The following is a 25,665-nucleotide window of genomic DNA, read 5'->3' on the forward strand; positions in this document are numbered from 1 at the left end:
CCTATGTTCTTTTTTCAAACCAAACTTGGTTTGATTTTTGGGGCTCAATACGACAAAGAAAAGTCTAGCAGACCCAGTGGCCAACAAAAGGGTCCTATGGGTATTTTTAAGACCTTAATTTAAGATCAACTCTCTGTGTATTACTAGCCCTTCTCCATTGCAACTTGTGTCGTGTCTCTTTTGGAGCATCTACTTCACCCCCCCTTTTGACCTTCACCTCATCATCTCCCCTCCATTAGGGGGAGCTATGGTAAATGGAGGTGACCTTTCAAAAACCATGGAAAGTGATCATGATGATGGTTAACAAAACTATTCATAACTCTCTAACCGTAGCTTAACCGTAGCTTAGATTGATGAGATCTAAAAATAAAATGTGATGTACTTTTTGTGTTGTATCTGAATGTGTACTCAAAAATAAAATTTGGCATCTTTCTAGGACCCTTTGACTAGTAAAAGGATTCATGGAGACGTGATGATGGTCATAACTCTCAAACTATAGCTCAGATTGCTGAACTATAAAAAGGACAAATGATGTATTTATAAAACTCTATCCAGCCAAATGATCAATATAATTTTATAAAAAAATTTGGTCCTCCCAACATTATGAGAGAGAGAGAGAGAGAGAGGATTACCATGACAAACATGAGTATATACATGATGCAGTGCACCAAAGGAGACTCTTCCTCTAGAGGAAGAGGAAGAGGAAGAGGAAGAGGAAGAGGAAGTGGAAGAGGAAATACTATATTTTCTAATAAGAGGAAATACTATATTTTCTAATAGGAAGAGGAAATACTATATTTTCTAATAAGAGTGGAGGCAAGAGGAATTCAACTAGCCAAGATGTTGGAGTCCAGAGATTTAGTGGGACACATGAAGAGCTTCTCCATGATATTGAGGGGGAAGACCAACATCATGATGAGAAGGATGAGAGCAAGCCTCAAGTATGTAGATGATAGTAAGAGAGGTGGGGATCACATTGATCTGAAAACTCCATTCTGGTGGACAAATTCATGGTAGATTTGCTACAGCTTGCTGGACGCTCTCTTTTATGACCTTTGTTGGTGTTGAAAGTCAGTCAAAGGTAGCTCCCTCCTACCAAAGTTTGACGTATGTTGTTAACCATCTTTTGGGGCTGTTGTGAGCTGAAACGGGCTCTATTTGCTAGCCGATTTCCTATCTTCTTCTTCGTCTTCTACTTTGTGCTACTGTCATTCTTGCTGAGTTTCTACAAAGTTGGATGCCCTACCATTGGCCTGGGAGAGGATTGGGGCATTGGTTGTGATACTCTCTTCCTGGGGGTGCACTGGCAAGCCTTGGGCTAAGTAATGGCTTTGATTTATGTGGATGCATTGCTTGTTCTACTTGTGTTGTGCATGGCCACTGAAGGGAACCAAGAGAATTGCACTAGGAGTTGGTCACAGGCACAGCCACAGGTTGGCATTGTACTAGATTGCACATGCGGGTGAGCTCTTGAAGGGAGTCTAAACAATAGTATTGCATGAAGATCGACCTCAGCGTCGAGATGGCAAAGAAATCAAATGGCAAAATGAAATCTCCAAAGAAATGGAAAATAGAATTCAAAGGTCATTGGTCATGAAATGCAATTTTAAGGATGCAACAGTCGTGAAGGCCATGGAGCATGTTGAGCTCATTGTTTCTACAGAAGGATCAATGCAAAAAGGTATTGAATACAAGGTTGACATTTCTCCATTTCCTTCTTGCAATTGTGAAGACTTCATTGGACGATCAAGCAAATCGGATGCCTATATTCCATGCAAACATATTTATTATATATTCCTTTCATACCTTGGATTGGATAGCAAAAATAATATGTTTGTTCAATTGTGGTAGGACGCTTTGTAGGATGATTTTGCAATCATAAAACTTTCAATACGGCTTTTATGTGATAAATCATGTCTTCATTTGCGGTGATGTAGGTTGGAAACTTATTTGAAATAACATGAACTTAACACAACTAGTAGCAAAATACCAAACTATGAGTGTAAAATATTGACTTGAAATTTGGCTATATTTGTTACATTTCCTTTTGTACCTTGGATTGGGTATAAGAAATAATATGTTTGTTCACCAAGCTTAATTTTCCAAGCATTGTCTCGCATGCAGTGAGCTTCATGAAGGGTGACTATAATAATACTTTTTGCTATGAGGAATTTGAACCACAAGGATAGTGTGCTAATTATTCTCCACTTGATAATTGTGGTAGGACATTTTGAAGGATGATTTTACATCACAAAAGTTTGAGCATGTCTTCTATGTGATAAATTATGTCTTCATTTTCAATTACATAGGTTGAAAAATTATTTAAAACAATATGAACATGTATTGGAATATACAACAAATAGCAAAATAGAAAATATTGTGAGCGTATTTGACTTAAAATTGGGCTATATTATTTACATGTTACTTATATGGATAGTGAAGATAATATTTTTGATCACCAAGCTAACTTGAGTACAAAAGAGATCTTCACAGCATTATCCTACATGCCTCAAGGCCTGGTTTTTGCAGATTGCACACTTCATGATGTTGAACAAAATTTGAAAGGACTATTATAATAATACTTTTTACCATGGAGATTTTGAACCACCAAAATAGTATTTTTGGAGTCTTTTTCATTACTCTTTATGAAAACTTTGGGCTATTTTTGTACTTGATACTTGTGATGGGACACCTTGTAGTATGATTTTACAATCACAAAACTTTAAACATGTCTTTTATGTGATAAATCATATCTTCATTTGTAGTGATGTAGGTTGGAAACATATTAAAATTGTGAATATAGAAAAATTAGAAAACTATGAGTGGAAAATATTTTGACTTAAAATTGAGCTAGTGTAATAAAGATGCAGAACACTGGATTTTGCTAAGGTCAAACGTAATCTTTTTTTTTTTGGTGGACTATACATCCCTTTTAATCAAAAAAGGGGTCTAGCAACTTGATTTGCTTTTTGGTTATTGGTTGTTGTGGTATATTAGTTTACAAGGATAACCACTTCTTTTATTGAGCAATATGGACCCTTCATTTACAAAAGGGTTTCATAATCATGGCCTCATTTCATGAACTCACAAAAGGGGTCCATACACTTGGATTGTTTTGATAAACTTTGACACAAAAAAACTACATTTTGATCCAATTTGCTCAAATGCTCAAATGGTTTTGCTCAACAATTGGAAATCCCCCCAATAGGACAATCTAAACCATAAAATTGAAAGATTTTAGAAAAAGAAAAATCTTTCTACTACCCCCTTCAAAGGCATAGCAATGGTTGAGTAAATGTGGAGTGCCTCGAGGTTCAGGTAGTTTTCATCATCTGTCGAGTTTTCAAGTGGCCATGGCACACCATCTGGGATTGAGATAATGCTTGAGTTGGCCAATTTGCTATGATGGTGAGATTGAACAAGGTGATTTTGGAGGTGGACATAGCCATGAGTATAGTGGACAAGGCCAAAAAGAACAAGCTATGCTAGGACAACATGCCAACATCGTTAGAGAAACGTGGAACATCTTATGCAGTCAATTGTCCAAACATTTAAGGACAAAGTTGCAAGTAGCACATATGGAATTGTAACTTGTGGATTCGATAGCTAACTCATAGTATTACAAAAAACTATAGGTAGACATTACCACATAGTACATAGGGTATCATTGGCTTCAGTGTAGAATCTTTGAATTTTGAGGATAGTATACCTAAACCTAAGGTGAAGCTATAGTAAACCAGAGGTGAAGCTATTCAAAATTTTTAAGCACACCATGTGTCATGTCCTTCAAGTTTATATATGTTAACATTTTGTATAGTTTTCACTTGCAAGTCAGGCTACGTGGAAATTCTACTGTGTTCAAGATGTGGAAGCGCCAATATGCTTTTGCCAATAGGATGTTACAAATAGTCTAGTCTAAATTATCAGCCTCTCTCTATTCCAAGCCCCACTAGAGTCTATGACGTTACAAATAGTCTATTTTCTTAACCCCATTACTAGTCTCAACTAGAGATGCTGAAGAATAGTCATGTCTGATTATTGCATAGGGTTGTGTTGGCTGTGGCTTTGGTATTGACATGAGTGAATTTGTTGTTGTGTGTATGCTTTTGTGTGGACATCAATGTCACCAGTCTATTTTGCAAATATGTGTTTAGAAGAACCAAGATGTAGGGCGGTTGGTTGCTCAAAAAATTTCTCTTTGCTTTGGCACCTTTGGCACTGCTTTGTATGTGTTATGGCACTGCTTTGTCACCATATGACTCAATGGTTCAATGTGTTATGGCATTGCTTTGTCACCATATGACTCAATGGCTCAATGTGTTATGGCAGTGCTTTGTGGCCATAGTGACTCAATGGCTGCCTTGTTGTTTATCACTACTTTTATTTGTGGTAGCTTTGTTTTTTCTTCACGTGCTTTAAAAGTGCTCTAGATGTGCTTTGATACTACTTGTCTATGCTTTGTATGTGTTTTGGTAGTACTTTGTGACTGCATTGTCATTACATGCCTATTATGCTTTGACTTTACATTTGATTGCTTTATCACTACTTTCTACCTACTCTGTGACATGCCATTGCTTTGCCGATGCCTCCCATGCATCTGGCTCCATCCCCAAGAGCAAGCACATAGAACACCGCAATCTTGTTTTGGACATGAATGGTGTATTGGTTTATTAGCACAATGGCAAAAAATAGCCTTGATAGCATCTTTATGAGCAACAAGTACAAGACTTTAGATAGGACCTGATGAGGCATTTTTGTGTTGGGCAGCTCAATGGTTTGATGTGTACATATGGAGCTTGCAACATCACCACAACCTAATATGGACTTCACCTTATGCTTTCTAAATATGGAGCCTATGATCTTAGGATGGATGGATCAAGCCTACTATGATGCGGTGCATTTCACTTTTTTGGGTGGGAAGCCAATATTCTTCAAGGACTTGTGCTATTTTGGGGAGAAATATCCTTTCTACAATGCGAAATACCCTTTCTGCAATGAGTCATCTACCATACTTCCTAATGAGACAACTTTTACAAGTGTGTCAAAAATATAGAAGGGACATTCAACATACTTCCAAAGATGGCATCTCAAAATATAGTCACAATCAATTACTGAGCAGTCATAAAGCACTACCAAGAAATCCCATACTAGTCACAAAGCATTACCAAATGGTCTCATAATAGTCACAAAGTGCTAACAAAGCACCCATTGAGCAGTCACAAAGTACTCACATATTTGCATGACTAGTGTTCGTGTTCTCTTAGGTTTTGCAACATAGTTTGATTTTGAAATTCTACTATCAATGACTGACAAGAGGGGGCTAGAGCACATGGGAATAATAGCTTGGATGTTAGAAAAGGTATAACAGTCTTCACAAATACCAAGCAGTCATAAAGCACTAACAAGAAATCTCACAATAATCATAAAGCACTTACAAGGCACTCATAGAGTACTCACATAACTATCACTGTTATGAGACTTTTTAGTAGTCACAAAGCACTACCAAGCAGTCATATAATAGTCATAAAGCACTCACATAATAGTCACAAAGCACTTCCAAGCAGTCACAAAAGCACTACCAAGTCATCTCATAACAGCCAAAAAGCACTGACAAAGCACTCATAGAGTAGTCACAAAGCACTCACATAGCTTTCAGTATTATGAAACCGTTTGGTAGTCACAAAACACTACCAAGTAGTCACAAAGGACTTGCAAAGCACTTACATAGTAGTTGCAAAGCACTACCAAGTAGTCCCAAAGCACTACCAAGCAGTCTCATAACAGTCACAAAGCACCACCAAGAAGTCTTATAATAGTCACAAAGCATTGACAAAGCACTCACGAAGTAGTCACAAAGAACTCACATAGATTTCATTGTTTGAGACTATTTGTTCGTCACAAAGCATTAGAAGCAGTCATCTAACAATCATCACAAAGCACTCACATAACAATCACAAAGCACTACTAAGTAGTCCCAAAGCACTACTACGTAGTCTCGTAACAACCACAAAGCACTACCAAATAGCCTTATAACAATCACAAAGCACTCACAGAGAAATCATAAAGCACTCACTTAGTTTTCACTGTTATGAAAATATTTGGTAGTCACAAAGCATTATAATAGTCACGAAGTACTCACATAACAATCACAAAGCACTACCAAGCAGTCTCATAATAGTCACAAAGCATTGACAAAGCACTCATACAGCAGGCATAAAGCACTCACATAGTTTTCACTGTAATGAGACCTTTTGGTATTGCTTTATGATTGTTATGAGACTGCTTGGTGGTGCTTTGTGACTGTTATGTCAATGCTCTGTGACTATTATGCGACTACATATCCATAGACACTATATATACTAGCGCACAGACCAGCCAATACCCTTGTCCAACATATGGCAACAAATAAACATTGCAAGAAAATGAAAACAAGTTAGAGACTAAAGATAATATGTACATACCCTTGTACCTTTATGTTTGCTTGAGTGAAATCAAGCTTTTAAAATTGAGGTGCCGAGACCTCTTGTGCCATAATGTGCTAAATAAGCATAATGGTTTTGATGAGAAGCCATCATAGCTCTTTGAATAGGCATGCTAAAAAGTTTAAACATTCTTCCACTTGCTTCTCATAGCTCTTTGAATAGGCATGGTAAAAAGTTTAAACAATCTTTCAATTTTTACACCTATTGAAACTATTTTGTTTGAATTGCTTCATCCTTGAATTGTGCAACCTAACTCTAGCTCCATATCTCTTTCAGTCTTCTAACCAACTAATAAGAGATTTTGACGCATTGTTAGAACTAAAGAAGCATCTCTTAAGTTTTCAGCAATGCCTTCATGACTATATAGAGGAATATTACCAATTTCTTCAATCTTGTGTAGGCTATTGTCACCCATGACTACATTGTCTTTTGCATTCTTTTTTGGATAAAAATTTGAAAACCATTATTGTTAAACATATGATTGCTTACTCTTGCTAAATACCCTCATCATTGTCCAAATGCTTTAGACTTTTTGCTTTTGAATAGGGGACATAAGAGCCCGATGTTGAATCCTTGTGGTCCCAAAGTTGACTTTGATCTTGCTCGTTGGCAGATTGTCTATGATTTGGTTGAAAATGTTGTTATTAATTTATGGTTGTATTGTAGTGTATTGTCCATTAGCAATATCCCTTTGTTTGTTTCTGTATTCGAGTTCCTAGTGGCTTGGTGTAGTTATTATTAGAGTGTTACCTAAATAACTTAAATCATCTATGAAACCACTTTGTGGCATGGGAAGTAGTAGTAGATAGGGGCACTCGAAGAAATTCACGAAAACAATGAAAGGCCAGACTCTTGTTCTCTTTTCCAAGCTACTCCTCTTGCTATATGAAATAATGCTTAGGAAGAAGAGTATTGGAACGGTTGGATTAGGCCAAAATGCATGTGAACATTAAAGCACAAAATTGTAAAGGACTAACACCCATGCAAGAAAACATGTGGCTCCAATCACATTTGTCACATTGATAAAAACGATTAGTCCTTCTCCAAGTGAATTCAACACTTGTATGTTTTGTTCATGTTTGTAGTTGACTTACACATCCAATAAACTCATGTTTGATGAGGGTAATGTAAGGCATGCAAGCTTGTTTTTCCTAGGATATTGTAATGGTCTGTATCTTCAGTAATGGCTAAAAATTCACAAGAACTATATAACATCATGGCCAATTGAAGCAAAAATGTAGAAGCTAGCCTGAGATTTAGGTGCTTCCCATTCTCGCTAGTTTTTTGTTCAGAGGGATTTTTTTGGCTTTGTGTCTAACATTAGGCTTGGCATTGTTGAACAACATGGGCAAGGACGAGAAAGGCAACTCTATCCCTCATTGTGAGGGAAAATCTCAACCTAGACCTTTTTAGCAAGGTTATTGCATTTGGGCCCTGGGGTGAGTTTCTTATACGTTAAGCTTGACTTCTCAAGTCTAAGCTATGATGCTTAAACTAAGGATGGTTTAAGACGAGCCGCCTGTCTAGACTTCTAGATAATGCTTAGCTGTCGCCTCTCATGTTCACACTAACTTGCTTAGGCCAGCACCCAGCCAACGTCCCTTTTACATTCTTCGCCGTTGCATAATGTGAACCCAGTGCTACGTGATTGGTTGGGTTCACATCACCTGCCTGGAGGAAATAGAATTGGAGGAGGGCCCTCGGGTGAGGTTGTTCACACGATCCGGGCCGTTAATTTATGTCCCCAATGTGTAGCGGTTGGAGGAGATGGAATGGGTCAATGATGTAGCGGTCGAAGGAGTAAGCCATGGAGTGGGCAGGCTTCATGGGCGGGACACTGATCTTTTGTGCAGTATCAGGGCTCATTCCTTCTATTGCTCATCCAGTCTATTGGGGCCAGTAGAGGGAAGCCATTCACATTACCTTTTGGAGGATACTTAGTGTTGTATGATCATCTAAATTTATTAGTGTTTGATGATTAGTGTTGTATGATCTACTAAATTTATGATCTTGAATTCTGTATCAGGTTCACATCAAGATATGGAATTTGCCTCCCGGTTCCGACCACATTTTGGTCAGAGTCTCCCATCCAATCTCTCATTCCCGTCTAGCCTTCCCGGTGAGTTTTTCGCTTCAGTCTCTACCTTCTCCTGAGTTTCATTTTATGGATCTCTTCAATAATGCTAGATCACTAGATCATGCTGCAATGGGCAATGCTGGCTGTAATATTTTAAAGATCTGAGCTCTCTGTTGGCAGCATCTTCAATGTTGGCAGTATGGATGTGCGACTTGTACATAATGGTTTTTGAGTTTTGTTACACCCGTTCATAGATCGTGCATACTTCAGCAACGATGCTGGGCCCTTTGGATGGTTTCGTGGGAACGTGGACACGATGACAGCAACATAATTGGCTTAAAATAGGGGGCAGACGCAAATTAATGTTGGTTTTGGCGGAGGACTGAGCTTTTTGCCGAGCTATGGAAACAATTTGGGGTGTCCTTCGCGTCTACCCTCAAGCCTTCGATGATGCAATAGAAACTTAGCACCTACGCATCAGTTTTATGTGACCTGCACGTACGTAAAAAGCATGTGAACCAGGCCTTTCCTTTTGATTTAGAGACAGGAAGACTTTCTAACCTGTGGGGAGAGAGAGGGAGAGAGAGCCCAAAATGACCCATGGGATCAAACATAACATTCAATAGTAGGAGCGTGTGCCGCTGTGGTTTTGCTCAAGGATATGTTTCCTAGTCTACATGACTTGTGCCATGTATGTGCCCATGGCCTTTGTATGGCCCTGGTGCAAACCAAAGTGGACAATAGCGTCATGGCCATCCATGACGTGGTAAAATTATCGTAGATAATGGAGTTGACTATACATTTCATAAAAACATGTTGCTCAGTCTCCATTGAGCCTTGACTACATAGTAGACAACGTTCCACCTAGGGTATCCATTCGTGCTCTATCATGTGTCACTAGTCACTCTTATGAATCCCCGTAGTTCCCATACTCTTGATGCCCTCATTCTGAATATCGTGCTCATCCTTGTCTCTTTTGGTGATATGGCTAAGTCCTCAACCACATTGACTGAACACCTCTGCTTGTTCATTATTGACTCTTGAAAATATGTATTTGTAGGCTCCCCTAACTTGCCTTCTTATTACAGTCTGGTGCAAAAAGCAAAAAACGTGCACAGGGTGGTAGCACGCATGCCATCAGATCATGCAGTCATCTATGATGGGGGTATGGCAGACCATGCATTTCAGACCATGTTGCATAGTAGAATAGAGATTCGATTTAACTATTGCGGCCGTCGATACCATAGTTTTGCTCTGTACATGACGAAGTTGCTTCTTGATTACTTCCTCCCTCATCCTAAGGCTGTGGATGTTCTCGTTCATCTCCTCCACTCTTTGGTCACTCTGTGCAAAAGCTTCATCTGAATCCCTCGGCATCTGTTGAAGTTGCTTAAATTGCTCAAAAACATCAACATGGTCCATTTCCAAGACTTTGGAAATCTCTCAAGACGATGGATTGCTTTTCAAAACTATCGAAAGCCACGACAAGCTCGTGCACAGTCCTATCATAATGTAGAAATTGTAGACTAGGGCAAGCAATGGAAGCCAAGAAGCAATGAAGGAAAACCGTACAGCTGTAATGAATTGCTTCAATAGAGAAATGAGTACAAAGTACACCTAATATGATGAAACCCTAGGACAAGGTGTCGTAGTAGTACCAAGTGTCCTAACTGGTGCATGTACTAACTGAACCATGTGTCCTAACTACCTATAACTAGGCCTACAAAGCACTTACCAAGGAATGAGTGACACCTATGGATAGCCCATGGGATGGCCTACAAACTTTTCTCCATCGTATGGGCTGAAGTATTTTGGACACGTCTCAGAATACCTAAAGAACTAATGTCATGGTTGCACATGTTCATCCTGTAGGGATATAGCAACCTATGATTTTACAGAGCACAACAGATTAAGTCAGAAAAGGTACTGAGTTCAAAGCTTGCTGAAAAGCTTCAAACTTAGGTTTTGGAAGAGCCTTCGTAAAGAGTTTTATAAGTTGTCTTTAGTGGGAACATCACCTGCTGATAATCTCTCTCTAACATAGTGATAGTGAACCTCAATATGCTTTGTGCAGGCATGGAAAACGGGATTCCCGTGCAACAGCCAAAGCACTCTAAGTATCAATGAAGATGACGGTAGGAGCTGTCTGACATGCATGAAGATCTGCAAGTAACTCCCGGAGCCAAACACACTCCAGTGTATTTGTAAAAGCTGCTTTGTATACTCAGCCTCACAGCTAGAAGTAGCAACTATAGTTTGCTTCTGCCGTATTAGTGGACATGCAAATTTCACCTTTTGAAGTTTTCATCCATGTTGCGGCCTGCTGGTATTGCGTTAGTTCTTTCTATCTTAATTGGTGCGTTGCCCTATTAGCTAGATTTAGATGCTCGGTTGGGAGAGACTAGAATGAAACTGTCTAGACTTTACAAGCAGTTGTAGCTTGATTGAAGAGATTTTGGACTCCTTTCTTATTGGCCTTCTCCTTTAGTGCTAGCCTTCATCATGACTAAGTTTGCCCTTCACCTCCGGAGTGCCGACAGAAACTCAATATGAAAACTTTGTATAAATGGATGCTCAAGTATGTGTGGGTGTGTGGATTTGTATGTGTGAGAGCATATTTTTATACTATGGTCTACACCCACTGTTGGGCGTTGATGACGACAGTGGGGATGTCATAGTAGCTAGACCCTGCTATGCGTGATGAAGTTTATGGTTTTCAACCTTATGAGTAACTATCATGAGATTGAAACTGCACTATGTTGTGTTTTTAGGGAATGAGTTTGGGAATGTTCCTGGATTCATCTAGGTATATAGTGTGCTTCTTGCTGAACCAAGAGATGCATGAAGTACCATGCATGAAACAATTTTGCCACTTTGTGACACACGATGTCGAAACAGCCAGTCCAATCACTATCAGTGAATCCCTGCATGACAAGTGAACAATTGGTCTTATAGAGAAGGCCCAAATGCTGAGTGCCTTTGAGGTATCTGAAGACACACTTCACAGCCTGCCAATGGTGTGTAGAGAGGCTGTGCATACATTTGCTCAACTATGAGACAGCATACTGAGGATCTTGGCCTGGTATGGCATAAGTAAATCAAATAACCAACTGCTTGCTAGTAGAGAATGATATCACATGCACCAGTGCCATCCTCAGATGAGAAATGAAAATGGGGCTCTAATGGTGTGGATATTGGCTTGCAATCCTCAAACTGAGAACGCTGCAAAAGCTGTCCAATATACTTGGATTGTGACATCGAAACTGCTAGCAAATTGAATGCCTAGATAATGTGCAAAGGACCAAGATCAGACATAGCAAACGTCTTTTGCAAGTCAAGCTTAAAGCTGCAATTTGCTTAGCATGTGTCCCACTAACAAGCACGTCATCCACATAGAGTACTAAAATCAGCAAATCTGTCCCACTCTTACGGATGCAAAAGGTAGCCTCTATAGGGCTGTTCTGAAAGCCAAGACTTAGTAAATGAGCATGTATCCTTGAATACCAAGCCCGAGGCCTTCACTTTAGAACCTGCAACCTGAAAGCCAGGAGGTTGACTAACATAGACTTCTTCTTGCAAGTGCCCATGAAGAAAAGCGGCTTAATATCAAGCTGATGTACCTCCCAATGAAAGTGGGTAGCAAAGGCAATAACAATCCTGATAGTCATAATCTTGGAAGTGGGTAGCAAAGGCAATAACAATCCTGATAGTCATAATCTTGGAAGTGGGGGGCAAAGTCTCCTCAAAGTCAATGCCTTGTTGCTGTGCATAGTCCGTAGCAACAAGATGGGCTTTAACGGTCCATTGAACCATAAGCTTTCTGTTGCCCACTTAGTCCCAATGGCATTCTTGCCAGGAGGCAAGTCACACAATTCCCAAGTGTTATTATGATGGATGGAATCCAATTCAGCTTGCATGGCTTGCAACCAATAATTTTCAAAGGCATCCTTATGCTTGCTGTAGCAACCAATGCAGAAGCAACCAAATTAGCATGTTCTTTCTTGACAGCTGCTCTAGTATGGGCTGGCAGAGGAGCATCTTGTTTGCTGTCTTTTAGAGTGTCAAGGAGCCAATGGAGAAGCCTTTTGGGCTCCTGAATTTCAGCTCTCTCTTGGTCAACTGCCCTGTGCACCATATCCAGATCAATCGGAGGCATATCAGGCTGTAAATCATGCTGATTTTCAGACTGCACAAGTGGCTGTAAATGACCATTAGAAGGAGGAGGAAGAACCTCAGATGTAGCATCATCATGGGGATCTGACTGAAACAAAGGCATCAAGCTGTCAAAGATATGTAAAGCATCAAATGCCTCGCATTGGCTCATTGGGATAAGCCCTTTGATGTACGGATCGATGCAAGCGACTACGCCTTTGGAGTAGTCCCACAGCAGCAAGGTCACCCTTTTGTGTTTGTGATACAAGTTGATCCTGGCTGAGACCAGGTATTTAGTTTGATGGCATCCAATTTGTGGCATGCCATGAACCATTGTTTTTGATTGGGACTCCAAGTTCACTAGTTAGTTTTCAAGAGCGCTTTTTGACAACTTTGATACGAAGCAACTCCTTGCGTTAGTTTGATGGTCAGACAAAAATCTACGACCAATTGGCCTTTGATGTTCTAAAGTGTCATGTGACAGATTCAAAGGTTTGAGATGGGAGTAGTTTCTTCCACTGGTATACGAGATCTTGAATGACACCCATTCGACTGGCATAGGTAGGACTCCCTATGAAGCCGCTTTGGCAAGAAGTTCAAATTCCTTCTCACGAGGACATCTGAGAAGGTGCTTGAGACCGATTGCATTACCGAATCATACAAGTAGATCATGGAATTCCCTAAAAGACTGCATTGTCAAAGCATAGGAATCCTATTAAATGCAAGGCAACAAGCACATGCTTGATCTTGGCTACAAGGAGGAACAATAGTCTATCTTTGGGTCATGAAAAAGAAACTCAAGCAGATTGGAAGGAGTGTCTAAAGGTCTCAACATCAAAGATTTGGACCCTTTCCAATCAAACAGCTTATCAGCGGTGTCTCCATGAAGTTCCAATCACCGCCGACCTGGACGATGCGTCTAGACTTCCATGTGTCTTGGCTAAAGCCTTATGTGGAACCCGCACTAGCAGTTATTTCGGATGCGGAGCAACCACGAGAGTGTCAAAGAAGCAAAGGGGATTAAGCTTGACTAATTTTGTTTTATCACTTCAAACAGGGTAATGGCAACCGCCAACGTTTGTACATGGTTAAGTTCAAGGAAACAGGCTCTTGTGAAGCACCATGGGTGGAAGAGGACTTCTTTGCTGATTATCCTCACCTCCTTTGAGCATATAAGGAGGCTTTTCACCTACCCTAAATTCAGCGGAAGGGGATGTCATGGCCTTCCACAGCTCGTGGCATGGCTGCCTTTGTTGGCAGCTGTGCAGCACTGCATCCCACAGATATAGCAAGCCAAGCATCACAGAAATCAACGTTACCATTGACCAAGTCAACGGTCTGTGTTGACCAAGTCGGTTGGTGTGCCAGTTCTAGTTGGCTGAATTGGCTGTTCCAACCTATATACGGGGACTCATTTCGCTAATTTGGGGATGAGATTTGGGGGACTCTCCTCAGCATCCACCTTTAGTATAGCCCCTTCAAGGCCATCTAGTGGCATGCTAGGGGTCTGATCCAACAAAAGGGAAAGGGCACCGTGGGGCAGATCTCAACCTTTACAGATGACAGAAGATGAACATGTAGAGGCCAGGTTGGTACAACTTGAGAAGTTAGATGAAACTGGACTTTTCCATCTTTAGGATCTCCTTCACCACAATGGTATTCATTCACTGGGTACAGTTGTAATTAGCCTTTTGGCTTAGTAATTTAGTAAATAATCTCTTTGGAGGGTGGGGGGGGGATGTTGCAACCCAATCCCGCCTCAATTTCACACACACCCACAACATTCAGCATGTCTTTTATGTGTGCTGCTCTCAATTCTATCTCTATTTCAGACATCAATTACTAGGGGAGAGAGTGAATTAGGCTCTTCCTATTAGACCCAATTTATCTATGAAGCAATGCAACGCATGACCCCTTACGTTGCATGGACCTCCAACTAGTAATCTTTGTTTATAGGAAGCAAAATAGTTGGGTCACACCGCCACCTTCTTCCACATCACCACACACACACACATGCACATATACATATACACACATGTATACGTATATGTATATATACACACGTATACGTATATGTATATGTAGATGTGTATGCGTGTATGTGTATAAGCTTATGCCATACGTATACGTATATGCCTATGTACATATGTATGCATCTATGTATGTCTACACACACATATACATATACATATATGTACACATAGGCATACATATTTGTGTGTGCCATGCACATACATCGTATACTACAGCATATAATATATATTATTAAGTATATAAATATCATAAGGAGGATGTGATTTTGAGGGGAAGGAATAGGAAGAAGAGGCAAATAATAATGAGGAGGAGGAGGAGGTCATGGTGGTGGTGGTGGTGATTGCAGAGAAAGTGAAGTTGATGATGATGGTGATGGTTGAGAGGGTAGAGATGGAGGAGGAGGTGGACAGGAAGGTGATTGTGGTGGTGGTAGTGAAGCTTTAACAATTTCGGTATGGCTAAACTGGTGGCCATAACTGCTGCCCTAGATTAAAAAGAGTGGCCATGGGCTGTTGCCTAATGTCCAAAAGGGTGGGCCACACAACTGCCCTATTTTCTATCCTATATCCAATAAGGTGGCCCCATGCTGCCCTATTTCTTGTTGTGTGTCCAAAAGGGCAGGCACAAGCCGCCCTGTTTTCTTAGTTTGGGATATGGATGTCCTTTGTGTGATCTAAAAGTGCAGCCTATGAAATAATCGCCCTTTTGGTGCACCCTTTCAAACTACTATTCTTGTAGTACTAGTGTAGAGAGCATGGCTTGGTGCTTCACTATTTACTAGGATGCATGCAATACAAATCTACCAAGATGCAGTAGTTGCTTTATAATTAAGTCAAGATTATGATGGCTCACATCACCTTCGTACTAGATTTCCCACTTTGCATCATAGATTGCTCTACCTACTTCTAATTTGTGGAGGAGGGTAGTGCCCAAGTGTCCAAAAATTATAATTTGCCATCAATAGATTGGATTGCTTGGCTTGCAGATGGCTTGCGAGTGACTAGGGTGATTTAGGAGGCACTAGTTAATTGTCAACTCAAGGGCTATGTTGATATATCATGATTTACTGGTTCCTTTGTTATAAATTGGGCTTTATGAGGCCCTTTTGTGATTACATCACATTTATCTTTGGTCTTGGTTTATGAAAGTTTCCCATATAGTATTGAAACATGATACTTTATGCTGAGATATTTCTATACAAGCAGCTTTGATGCGTATGACTTCCAAATTTGTTTGATCTCAAAGATTGTAGGGGCAAAAAAGAGCCTTATACTTTGTTTTAGCTTGTATGTGGCAGGGCTACTACTCATGAAAAAAAAGAAGGTTTACATGGAGTCTACAATGCCTTCAGTTTCTCTGGTGGGGGGGAAAGATTTTACCATTTTGCATGGACTTAAAGATCTTATGGAACCAACGCGCTACAAGGTGAAATCTTCCTTAAATTTTCTTTTCCAGCAGATTTCTTTAGGGTGAGTTCTAGCTCATATGAAGGAGTGTATTTATTGTAAGGTCTCAAGTGTGATCTTGATCCCTTCTTGTTCATGTGTTTTCCTTTTTGGGGAATATTGTTATAGACCAGTCTCTTTCATAAGCATGTTTAGGGACCTTCTATCCAAAATGTGCTGATAGACTGGTATTACGCTTGTTGTAGCGCATTTTCTTGCGATTCCTTTTTGGATGTGTTTCTTTTTTATGTATCCGATGCATATCTAGGTTTCTTTTGTGAGTATTTAGTGATATGATGGTTGACTTTTAATATCTTGAAGCGTACATAGTTCAAATGTGTAACTATGTAGAAGACACATTATCTTTGTGTATTGATCATAAATTTTAGCTTATAAATGCATTTTTTTGCAAAAATTAGAGGACGAAACAATTTCTTGCAAGGTGAGGTGCTTAGAAGCACCTCTATCAAAATACCATGTGCTGAATGCATTTAATGCAAGGATTATACCGACATGTAACCACAAAAGCCAAATCATGATGGGCCACATTGGCTGATTCAACCTTCTCATGATAAGAGGAAGCATTGGCAATTGCAAGGCTAGACTGCTGCTTCTTCTTCTCTAACTCTATGCGCTCTCAACATTCAGAGATATCATGACATGGTTTTCTGTAATAATTGCATCTCTTCTTTTTTTTCTCTGCTTTGTTGTTGGCATTCGAAGCACCACCACAATTGTGCTTGGGCTTACGAGTAGGCTTTGCTCTGCATTATTCTTATGATGGGTAGCAAAGGCTTGATCAGCAGAGATAGAAGCATTTTGGTTCGCACGGCTTCGCTTCTCTTGCAACAGTAGAGTGACCAGCTGGTCAAAACTATAATGGTGGCAACCAACCTCAATGTGGTAGCAAAGTCCTGATATGAATCAGGAACACAAGTGGACTCTCTGGCACAACCTCATCAACGTCGGCCAACTGCTCTTTGAAATGCTTGACCTTAGTCAAATAAGATTCCTTTCACTCCTTTCAGAGCAGTATGGCAAGTTCCCAAGTTCACCCTTCCCAGACTATGGCCAGTATATGGACTGATACTATACACACTTTGATGGCCATATGAGCAAGCATGCAGGGATCTTCGAGAGCAGCTACCGCTAGGAGGGATATTTTTTTCAGAGTTTGGAGAGGATCTAGGGTTGAGGTGGCACTTTCAGTCTCCACCCTGGATTTTTGTTAGCTCTTTCTGAGCTGGTCTATTCTTTCATGCATGTCATGATGTACTTCTGCACTTGAGCTTGCTCTTGCGGTTTTTGTTCATACTTACTAAAGTAATCTTTTTGAAAAAAAAAGTAAAAAAATTATCCAATTGCTTCTGAAACTAAAAATTATTCAATTGCTTCTGAAATTATGCACTCCGTGTTTCATTGCGAATCTGATACAATGAGGCTAGCTTATCCCTCACATTCTTTTGCAATGCTATCAATGCATGAGCTTGAGCATATCTGCCATCCCATATGATCTGATCCTGAGTAAGAGGCATTGCGCTTATGCTAATGAACTAACAATGCACAATGTGCGCACTAGCACACAAACTAGCCTTCAAGGCCACACCAGAGGCTAAAACCTATCATCGGCGAGTGACAAATAGGAAGCACGTAGGTTTCAGCAAAATGGAATTTGGCCCAACTAAGAATATGGTATAAATGGATGCTCATTTGTGTGTGAATGTATGACTGAGAGGATCTGTTTATACTATGTTCTACATTCATCATTGATCTACACTCATCATTGGGTACTGATGATATTAGTAGGGATGCCATAGTAGCTAGTCCGTACGATGCGTGATAAAGTTTATGGTTTCCAACCTTGTGGCTGGTGACATGACGTTAAAACCGCACTGTTTGCTTTGTTTCAGAGGATGAATATGGGCACGTTCTTGGATTCATCTAGGCATATGTATTTTCCCATATTATGGACATGCAAATCTGACTTGTGGAGTTTGTCCAAGCAGTGGCCTGTGTGAGAAGTGCAGCGGAAATGAACGGGAGAGAGAGAGAAAGAGCATGCCTCACACACACACCACAGTGAGAAGGAGAGAGAGGCACAGGAGAACTGCAAGTGATCTCTGGAGAAAACCCCGTTACAACTGGGGGAAAACCTCGGAACCAACGGGCTGTTCGAGAGCTCAGACAAACAGCTCAACAACCAAGAACACGGGAGGCATAGAGAGGAGTGGATGAACGTCTCCACAACTCTCCTCTAGCACTCCTCTGCAAGGCAGGCAAAGCTGCTCTAGAACTGCTCAACTGAGCTGGCACTGCTGTTGCACACGATGATGAAAAGAGGGCTCAAGGGGGGCCTATATATAACCCCCCAGCCCCTCCCTAGTGGGGTACAGCAGGCTGACCGACCAGCCTGCATAGGGGCTGACCCACCTGCATGCTCATGGGGCACACAGCCCTATAAAAGGGTGTACCCCTCTATACCTAGGGGGGGCCGACCCAGCCCAACTGTAGGGCTGACCAGCAAGTGTGGGCTGACCCACTGCTGCATATGGCCCTATAAAGAGGGCACCCCCCCCCCAAAAAAAAAAAGGGGCTGTCTCTAGCCAAGGTGGCCGACCTGCAGGTCGGCCCACCCTTTGATCTCCAGCCCTCATGTGGGGCGCCTATAAGGGCACATCCATGCAGCCCCTCAGGGCAGAACTGGCCTCAATCCTCAACACCCCTCCTGGGAACCTCCATGGCCTCCATGGCAACGTGCAAGAGGCCCTGGACAGTCACTCTAACCTACTCTTACGAGGGGCGGGCACACCCACAACACAGGCCCTCACTCTCTACGCTATCCTCACTCACTAGGCGGGCATATCCACAAGCAAGGCCCTGTCTCCCTCTAACAGCCTGCTGATTTAGCAATTAAAAATATGCGGCAGTGCATTGTCCTATCAGCTATATTTCTATTAAGTGTTTTTTCTTACTAGGCTCATTTGGGAGACACGAAAATAGAATACTATTGTCTTCACTGGCTGTTCTAGCTCTGAATGAGAGGATTGAACTACCCTTTGATTGGCCTTCTCCGTGCTAACCTTTCTTGTTGGCTCTCATCCGGCAGGCTGATAGAAATGCAGTATGAAGACATGTTATGTATGGATGCTCATGGGTGGGTTGGTCGATATGCAGACGTGGGTGAGACGTATCTTTATAGTATGGCCTACACTGACTGTTAGTGCTGATAACCTCCATGGGCTTGTCATAGTGGCTAGTCAATGCTATGCATGATGGAAATGATGATTTTCAAACCTGTGATTGATTGTCATGAATGTAAAACTCCACTGTTTATTTTGTTTTAGAAGAGTTTGGGCATGTTCGGGTTGCTGTTTTTGTTGCTCAATAATGTCATGCCTGCAAATGATAAGTGCTTAGCGAACTTTTGCCTCGGTCAAATTAGATGTTAAAGGTTTGCAGAATTTTGCAGGTTTGGTTATTGGATCAGTTTGGTGTATTACATGATGGAAGGAAACCTTATCCTGGGGCAGCTGAGACTCGTATGGTAGTTTTTTCTATTTGCGGCAATGACTTCAGATTTGCATATTTACTTGGAAATTATCTGATCCTTTTCTGCTTGATCCAACAAAAATACAGAACATTATTCTAAGTGAGGTGATATCACAGTGAGCAGGATCGCAAGCTTTGGTGTAAAGTTGGTTGTGCTAAGCAACTCATCAAGACGAGCTGCATCAACTGTTGAAAGGATGGAAAAGCTAGGATTTGACACGTCCATATTTGCAGGGGTAATCACTAGTGGAGAGCTGGCTCATCGATATCTTTTACGGTCAGTAGTGATGGGCCCATGAAGGGGTGCCTTGAAACCACTGACCCTGGCTGGTAAAAAGAAAGGGAAAAAATAGGTGCATGCAAGGTCTGTTTTTGGTTAATAAAACAAATGAAAGATGTGGCTTGTCTTTTGTCAAACAGAAGGCAAGAGCCATGGTTTGCGGCACTTGGTAGGCGATGTATACATATAACTTGGAGTGAACGTAGCTCGATTTCTCTTCAGGTACCCTTCTGTTACTGCGAGCCTTTTTCACATAAGTCATGCTGGCTATCCTGTTATTTGCTGTTTATCTTACTGGCTTGAGTTCCATGAGCAGATTCTGAGTTGTTTCTATGTACTTAGGGTCTAGGCCTGGAAATCGTAGAGAAACCGGATATTGCAGACTTTGTCCTTGCACATGGGACGGAGGCTTTGGGACTGGTGGATGGCAGTGTCAAGCCTGCAACTTTAGAGGAGCTAGAGGGTGTGCTGGCCATTGCTGCAGGCAGAGGATTACCAATGGTGGTTGCTAATCCTGATCATGTAACAGTAGAAGCAAGAGACTTGCAGATTATGCCAGGTAGTCATTTCCCCCATGTGTTTACAGCTCTGTTTGGGTTCAATCTATTGTACAAAGCCTAAGGTGCCCCTTGGTGACATTGACCTTTTACTTGATTGGAACGTTTGCTAGCACTAGTAGAAGACATTAAATAAGTAATGTTCATGTTCTATCAGACTATAACGCCTTTAGACTTTAGTGCCTGTTCTAAAAGGCTACCAGGCAGATTTACTTTGCAGTCAACAACTTGCATATGAATTCACCTATAACATCAGGCATATCCATGTAACTCTGCAAGTAAGCAGAGGAGATGTTTATATCTAATTGATCTACTTTTTGAAGTATCTCAAAATGGTTCAAAACAAGGTTCTTAGTTTTGAAATCCAAAGATTCTTTCAGATATAGTAAAGCAGTGCGAGATGTGCACCTTATATCCCATATGCCTTGGAAATACAAAAATTTGGCCTAAAAGAGTCTGAAACAGTGCAAAAAATTTATGCTTGCAGGTTAAAACTTGAGATAGAGCTCGAATGTGAGACTTGGCAAGTTGACTAACAGGTCTGTGTTTTTTTGGCAAGGAAACATTTCAAGTTTCGTTTTCCATGAAACAAGTTTCTTTGTTACGATGCTATACTTCTGTCATCCACAGGCAAATCTGGATACCCATCAAGTGTAATCGTGGCTGTCTATAAACCATTTGTGTGCATGGCTGCAATTATCTGAAGGCATGGCTGAATATTCCTCTTCTTTTTGCACAATATGCTCATCCTCTAAAGGCATGGCTGCATAAAAATCAGCATCATTGTGTGCTGTATGCGTGTCTCTTTTCTCTTCAAAGAAGCTCTCCTGCGGCCTGCCTTATTGCTTTTGTCTCTTGGGCTGCTGTTCTTCTGCCTTGTCCTCTGCAGAATCTTTCGTTTATATCTGCCATATTCTTTCTGCAGTTTTTGTCTGAGTGGTCTTGGTTGCCATAGTAAAAGCATTTGCCTTACCTTGCTGTCCAGAGCTTCTCTCACCTTGGGGATTTCTCTGATTGTTGAAGACCTTTGAGTTGCTTGAGCAACCATGGCTGGGCTTCTTTTCCACTTTTTTATTCAAGCAAATGAATGCTCACAATTAGCATCCAAATTCCTTATGGTTTTCTCTTACTGAGGGAGCAAGCGAGTATTGACTCCTAGTGGGTACAGGACTCTTATGGTTGTGAGGTAGATGGATTCAGGTAGCTGATCAATCGATGTTGTTCAAGGAGGTATGCATGGTTGGCAGGGTGAGATATTATGGTCTAAAATGGACGAGGCAAAGGCAGGGGATTCAATGATGTAATCGACGACATTGAGGTCTCCTCCATGTGGGAAGTAAGTGAATTTGGAATGAGAGGTCAAACTCCCACCTGTGAGCCTCCATATAAGGACAATGGGGAGTAAGGCCCATACATAGGGCCTGTGTGTAGAAGGTCAATTTTGGGCATATGTCATGGGTGCCACATGGACGCTTAGGGGGATGGAAAAGAGCTGCTATGTGGGCAGCAAGCACGATTTTTTCCTTCTTGTGTTTTAGGGCAGTCACATGGGCCACGTAAGCCAGCATCTAGGCCACTGGATGCCCAGAGCAGGTCAGCCACAAGGCAACAGATGGTGGGACTGGCCACCTGGTCGGCGATTTTGGACCCAGTCCACCCCTCTAGGTCCGGGCCACTTGGCCAACTATTTGGGGCCTTGTGCCCTGTTAAAGGATTCCTCTTGGGGGGTCCTCAGCAGTTATTCAGCCAGCAGTTATTTGGCCTAGTGCACCAGTATGCATACCTACACCTAGTAGGAGAGCATCCATGGGTGCATAGACATGGAGCATATTGTGCAGTAAGGGCTCATCCTTTGAGCAGATACTGAAGCCAACGAAGAGGCATGCAACTACTATTTGCTGCAAGGTACAGCCAAGTATGGCACCACTAGAGGCACTATCTGCTGCACCTACTGCTGTAGAATTCTCGTCTAGGTCAGCCAAACCCTTGGGCCAGTCGGCCAACTACGGAGGGCCTTGTGCCCTGTAAAAGGATTCCTCTTGGGGGGTCCTCAGCAATTATTCAGCCAGCAGTTCATTGGCCTAGTACACTAATGTGCATACCTACACTTAGTAGGAAATTATCTGTGGGTGCATAGACATGGAGCATGTTGTGCTGTGAAGAGCTCATCCTTTGTGAGCAGCTACTGAAGCCAATGAAGAGGCATGCAACCACTACTCGCTGCAAGGTACAGCCAAGTATGGCACCACTAGAGGCTCCGTCTTCTGCACCTACTCCTGTGGACTCCCCCCTCCCCCCCGCCCCTTCCACACACACACACACACACACACACACACACACACACACCAGTAGAGGCTTCATCTGTTGCACCTACTGCTGTTCAACCCTTCCCTATCTACAGCGGTATGTGCAGCAGACAGTGCCTACTAGTGGTGCCATACTTGGCTGAACCTTGCAGCAAATAGTGGGACACTAGTGTGGTGGGTTTTGGTACTTAATTCATCTATCTATTTGTGATTTTTTTGTCTGTAATACCGTGTATATTCTCTCTAGATCTGAGGTGCCTCTATATCTACTTGTGTTCGTATGTGTGAAGCAAGGTAAGGAGGTGTGTAGTATCTTGGCAATTCATTTCTGCACTAGATGACTTGTGTTCAAGTTTTGTGATTGATGCAAGGTCATTGTTTTTCTTACATGGTGTCTGAGACTAGAGACATGTGTTGAGATTCCCATGTGGTATCAGAGCCAGTGGGACAATATCATCGTGTTGTCAGCTTCTCCAACATGGTGCCTGTCCCAAACTGGTGAGACGGGGATGCTGGATGTGACTAATTACCTATCTAGAAGATAAAGATATAGAGTCACATGGTGCTGCAATCCGTATGGGACCAAGCCCTAGGGTCAACTGGATGCGTCAGGCACATCAATGATCATTGGCAGCAAGTGGCAGAGACCGCTTGTGAGGCCGGGAAGATACTTGAAGATCTATACGAAGTTAGCCATGCTGTTCATAAGCAAGCTTCCACACAGCTTCAATGGGTTGGTGATCACTTTGACAGTTGGAGAAAGGTCAAAGTCTCGCAGTTTTGAGGTGTGTCCTAGAAAGTGCAGCTGAAGTGGCAGGACACATGGTATTGACAAGAAGGCATTTATCGCTTGAAAGGGTAAGAACGGGCAAGCCCGGTAAAGATTCCTCAGATAGGAACTCTTCACACAGTGAAGGCAGGAAAAAGAAAAAGTGCTATTATTGTGATTAGCCAGGACATCTTGTGATGGATTCCAGAAAGAAGAATCTGGACTAGAGAAGCCAAATATTGTACTTGACGAGTGGTTCTTAGTCCCAAGATGGATCCATTGATCTTTGTATGACTGTGAACATGAGCAGTGGTCACAGAATCAAGATCCTTTTCCTAAAGATGAAGGACAAGACGTGTTGCCTAGATCGTGCTGAGAACAAGGAGATTGTCACCAAGAAGGAAGAGGAAGAAGAAGACCAGCTTGAGGGAAAAAGTTAGGCAGTTGAAAATTCATAGATACAATAGGTTGCTGGTATTGCGATAATTCTTTCCATCTTACGTGGTGCGTTGCCCTATCAACTAGATTTAGATGCACGTTTGGGAGAGACTAAAATGAAATAATTTAGTCTTTACAAGCAGTTGTAGCTCGAATAAAGAGATCTTGGACTACTTTTTGATTAGCCTTTTCCTTTAGTGCTAACCTTCGTCATGGCTGAGTCTGCCCTTCACGTCCGGAGTATTGACAGAAACTCAGTACAAAGACTTTGTATAAATCGATGCTCAAGTATGTGGATAAACTGCACTATGTTGTGTTTCTAGAGGATGAGTTTGGGCATCTTCCTGGATTTATGTAGATATATATACAATAGGTTTGCTAGTTTGGTGGGTACTTCAGGAAGGTACCTAGCTTGTTCTCATGACAAGCATAATGGTGGACCAGGTTGTATTTTCTCCCTATCCATTGATGTTGATTTTACTTGCCTGCTTTGGTCACAATTGTTAGAATTCGACCAACAGAGGGTACGTATAGCAGAAGACTGATAGAATAGCCCAGGAGCTCACACAGTGTGTGTGGGGTGTGGAATCACAAACTTCTTTAACTTATGTGCTTCACATAGATGTGCAGACTCATCAATAGACAATGAACCAGCCAAATATAGAAGACTCCAAAATAATATATTTCCATCCAAAGCTATGGGCACAATACAAAGAGATAGATCCAGAGTCCCACCAATGGTGTGGTCCTCTGATCTTACCACAAGGTCCTTCTCCTATTTGCCAGCTATCTCTAGACTTCCGACCATATCTCTTCCGCCTTGCTGTCTGCAAACCAGCCTAGGTGGGCAGCCTTCTGAGTGAGCTCAGTCTGCAGGTCTCCAGCCAGGTTCACCTCTAGGATGAGGCCCTACTGCGGCTGCTGGTGTTGCTCCTTTCTGCTCCTCAAAGGCTGCTCCAAGTGATGATTGAATGCCCCCCAAGGGGGCCCTTTTATTTTCTTATTTTGCAAAAAGAGACTTCTATTAAGTATTAAAGAAAACCGTTAGAGCAAGCTCCATACGGGATACACCATGCAATGCATGAAAAGCTCAAAAGCCAAAAAGAAAGGATTGGGGCTAATAGTGCCATCTCAATCCTATAGAACCCATCCGAGAAAAAGGGAGAACCCCTCCAAACTCGTAGGAATACAGTCCTTCTAGAAGAGGCTGCCCGTGAAGGGCCCTGCATGCTAGCCCAAATGGCTATCAAAGTATGAACCGTGTCAGTCCAAATATCCGTGAACACCTATGAAGGGTGTATCTGGTTGCCATCCAGGGCCTCTGTACATCTGGCTCTCCAGATGTGCTAATAGGAAATGCTAGCCAGAATCTCCCAAGAAGTGTCCACTGAAGCATGAGAAGCTCTGAAGGGAGTAAATGGTACATCGTGAAGAGGGCAAGTCTCTATCACCTGCCTGCGGACTGAGAGTGCCCAAGAAGAAGGCTCACCCTCATAAAACATTTGGGGCCCAGTAAGGGATAACTAGGCGACTGAGCCCCAAGTCATGAAGAAAGGGGAGGTATGAAAAATGCTGA

General features: G+C 41.8%; 1 protein-coding gene across 2 annotated transcripts in view; it reads left to right on the forward strand.

The window, feature by feature from the left end:
- The first annotated feature begins 8,272 nt into the window (after positions 1-8,272).
- The window catches only part of LOC147885467 (Haloacid dehalogenase-like hydrolase (HAD) superfamily protein), a 32,340-nt gene continuing 14,947 nt past the window's right edge, over positions 8,273-25,665 (forward strand). For both annotated transcript variants that reach the window (XM_087396424.1, XM_087396425.1), the window contains exons 1-6: positions 8,273-8,601; positions 16,043-16,170; positions 19,660-19,729; positions 19,857-20,016; positions 20,160-20,241; positions 20,362-20,578. In XM_087396424.1, the coding sequence (XP_087252550.1) occupies positions 8,487-8,601; positions 16,043-16,170; positions 19,660-19,729; positions 19,857-20,016; positions 20,160-20,241; positions 20,362-20,578 (772 nt within the window). In that variant the 5' untranslated portion in view covers positions 8,273-8,486. The remainder of the gene's footprint in view (positions 8,602-16,042; positions 16,171-19,659; positions 19,730-19,856; positions 20,017-20,159; positions 20,242-20,361; positions 20,579-25,665) is intronic.

This window comes from Dipteris shenzhenensis, chromosome 25 (genome assembly GCF_047967505.1).
Source record: "Dipteris shenzhenensis isolate YYH24624 ecotype China chromosome 25, Dip_SZ_1.0, whole genome shotgun sequence".
Classification (NCBI taxonomy): Eukaryota; Viridiplantae; Streptophyta; class Polypodiopsida; order Gleicheniales; family Dipteridaceae; genus Dipteris; species Dipteris shenzhenensis.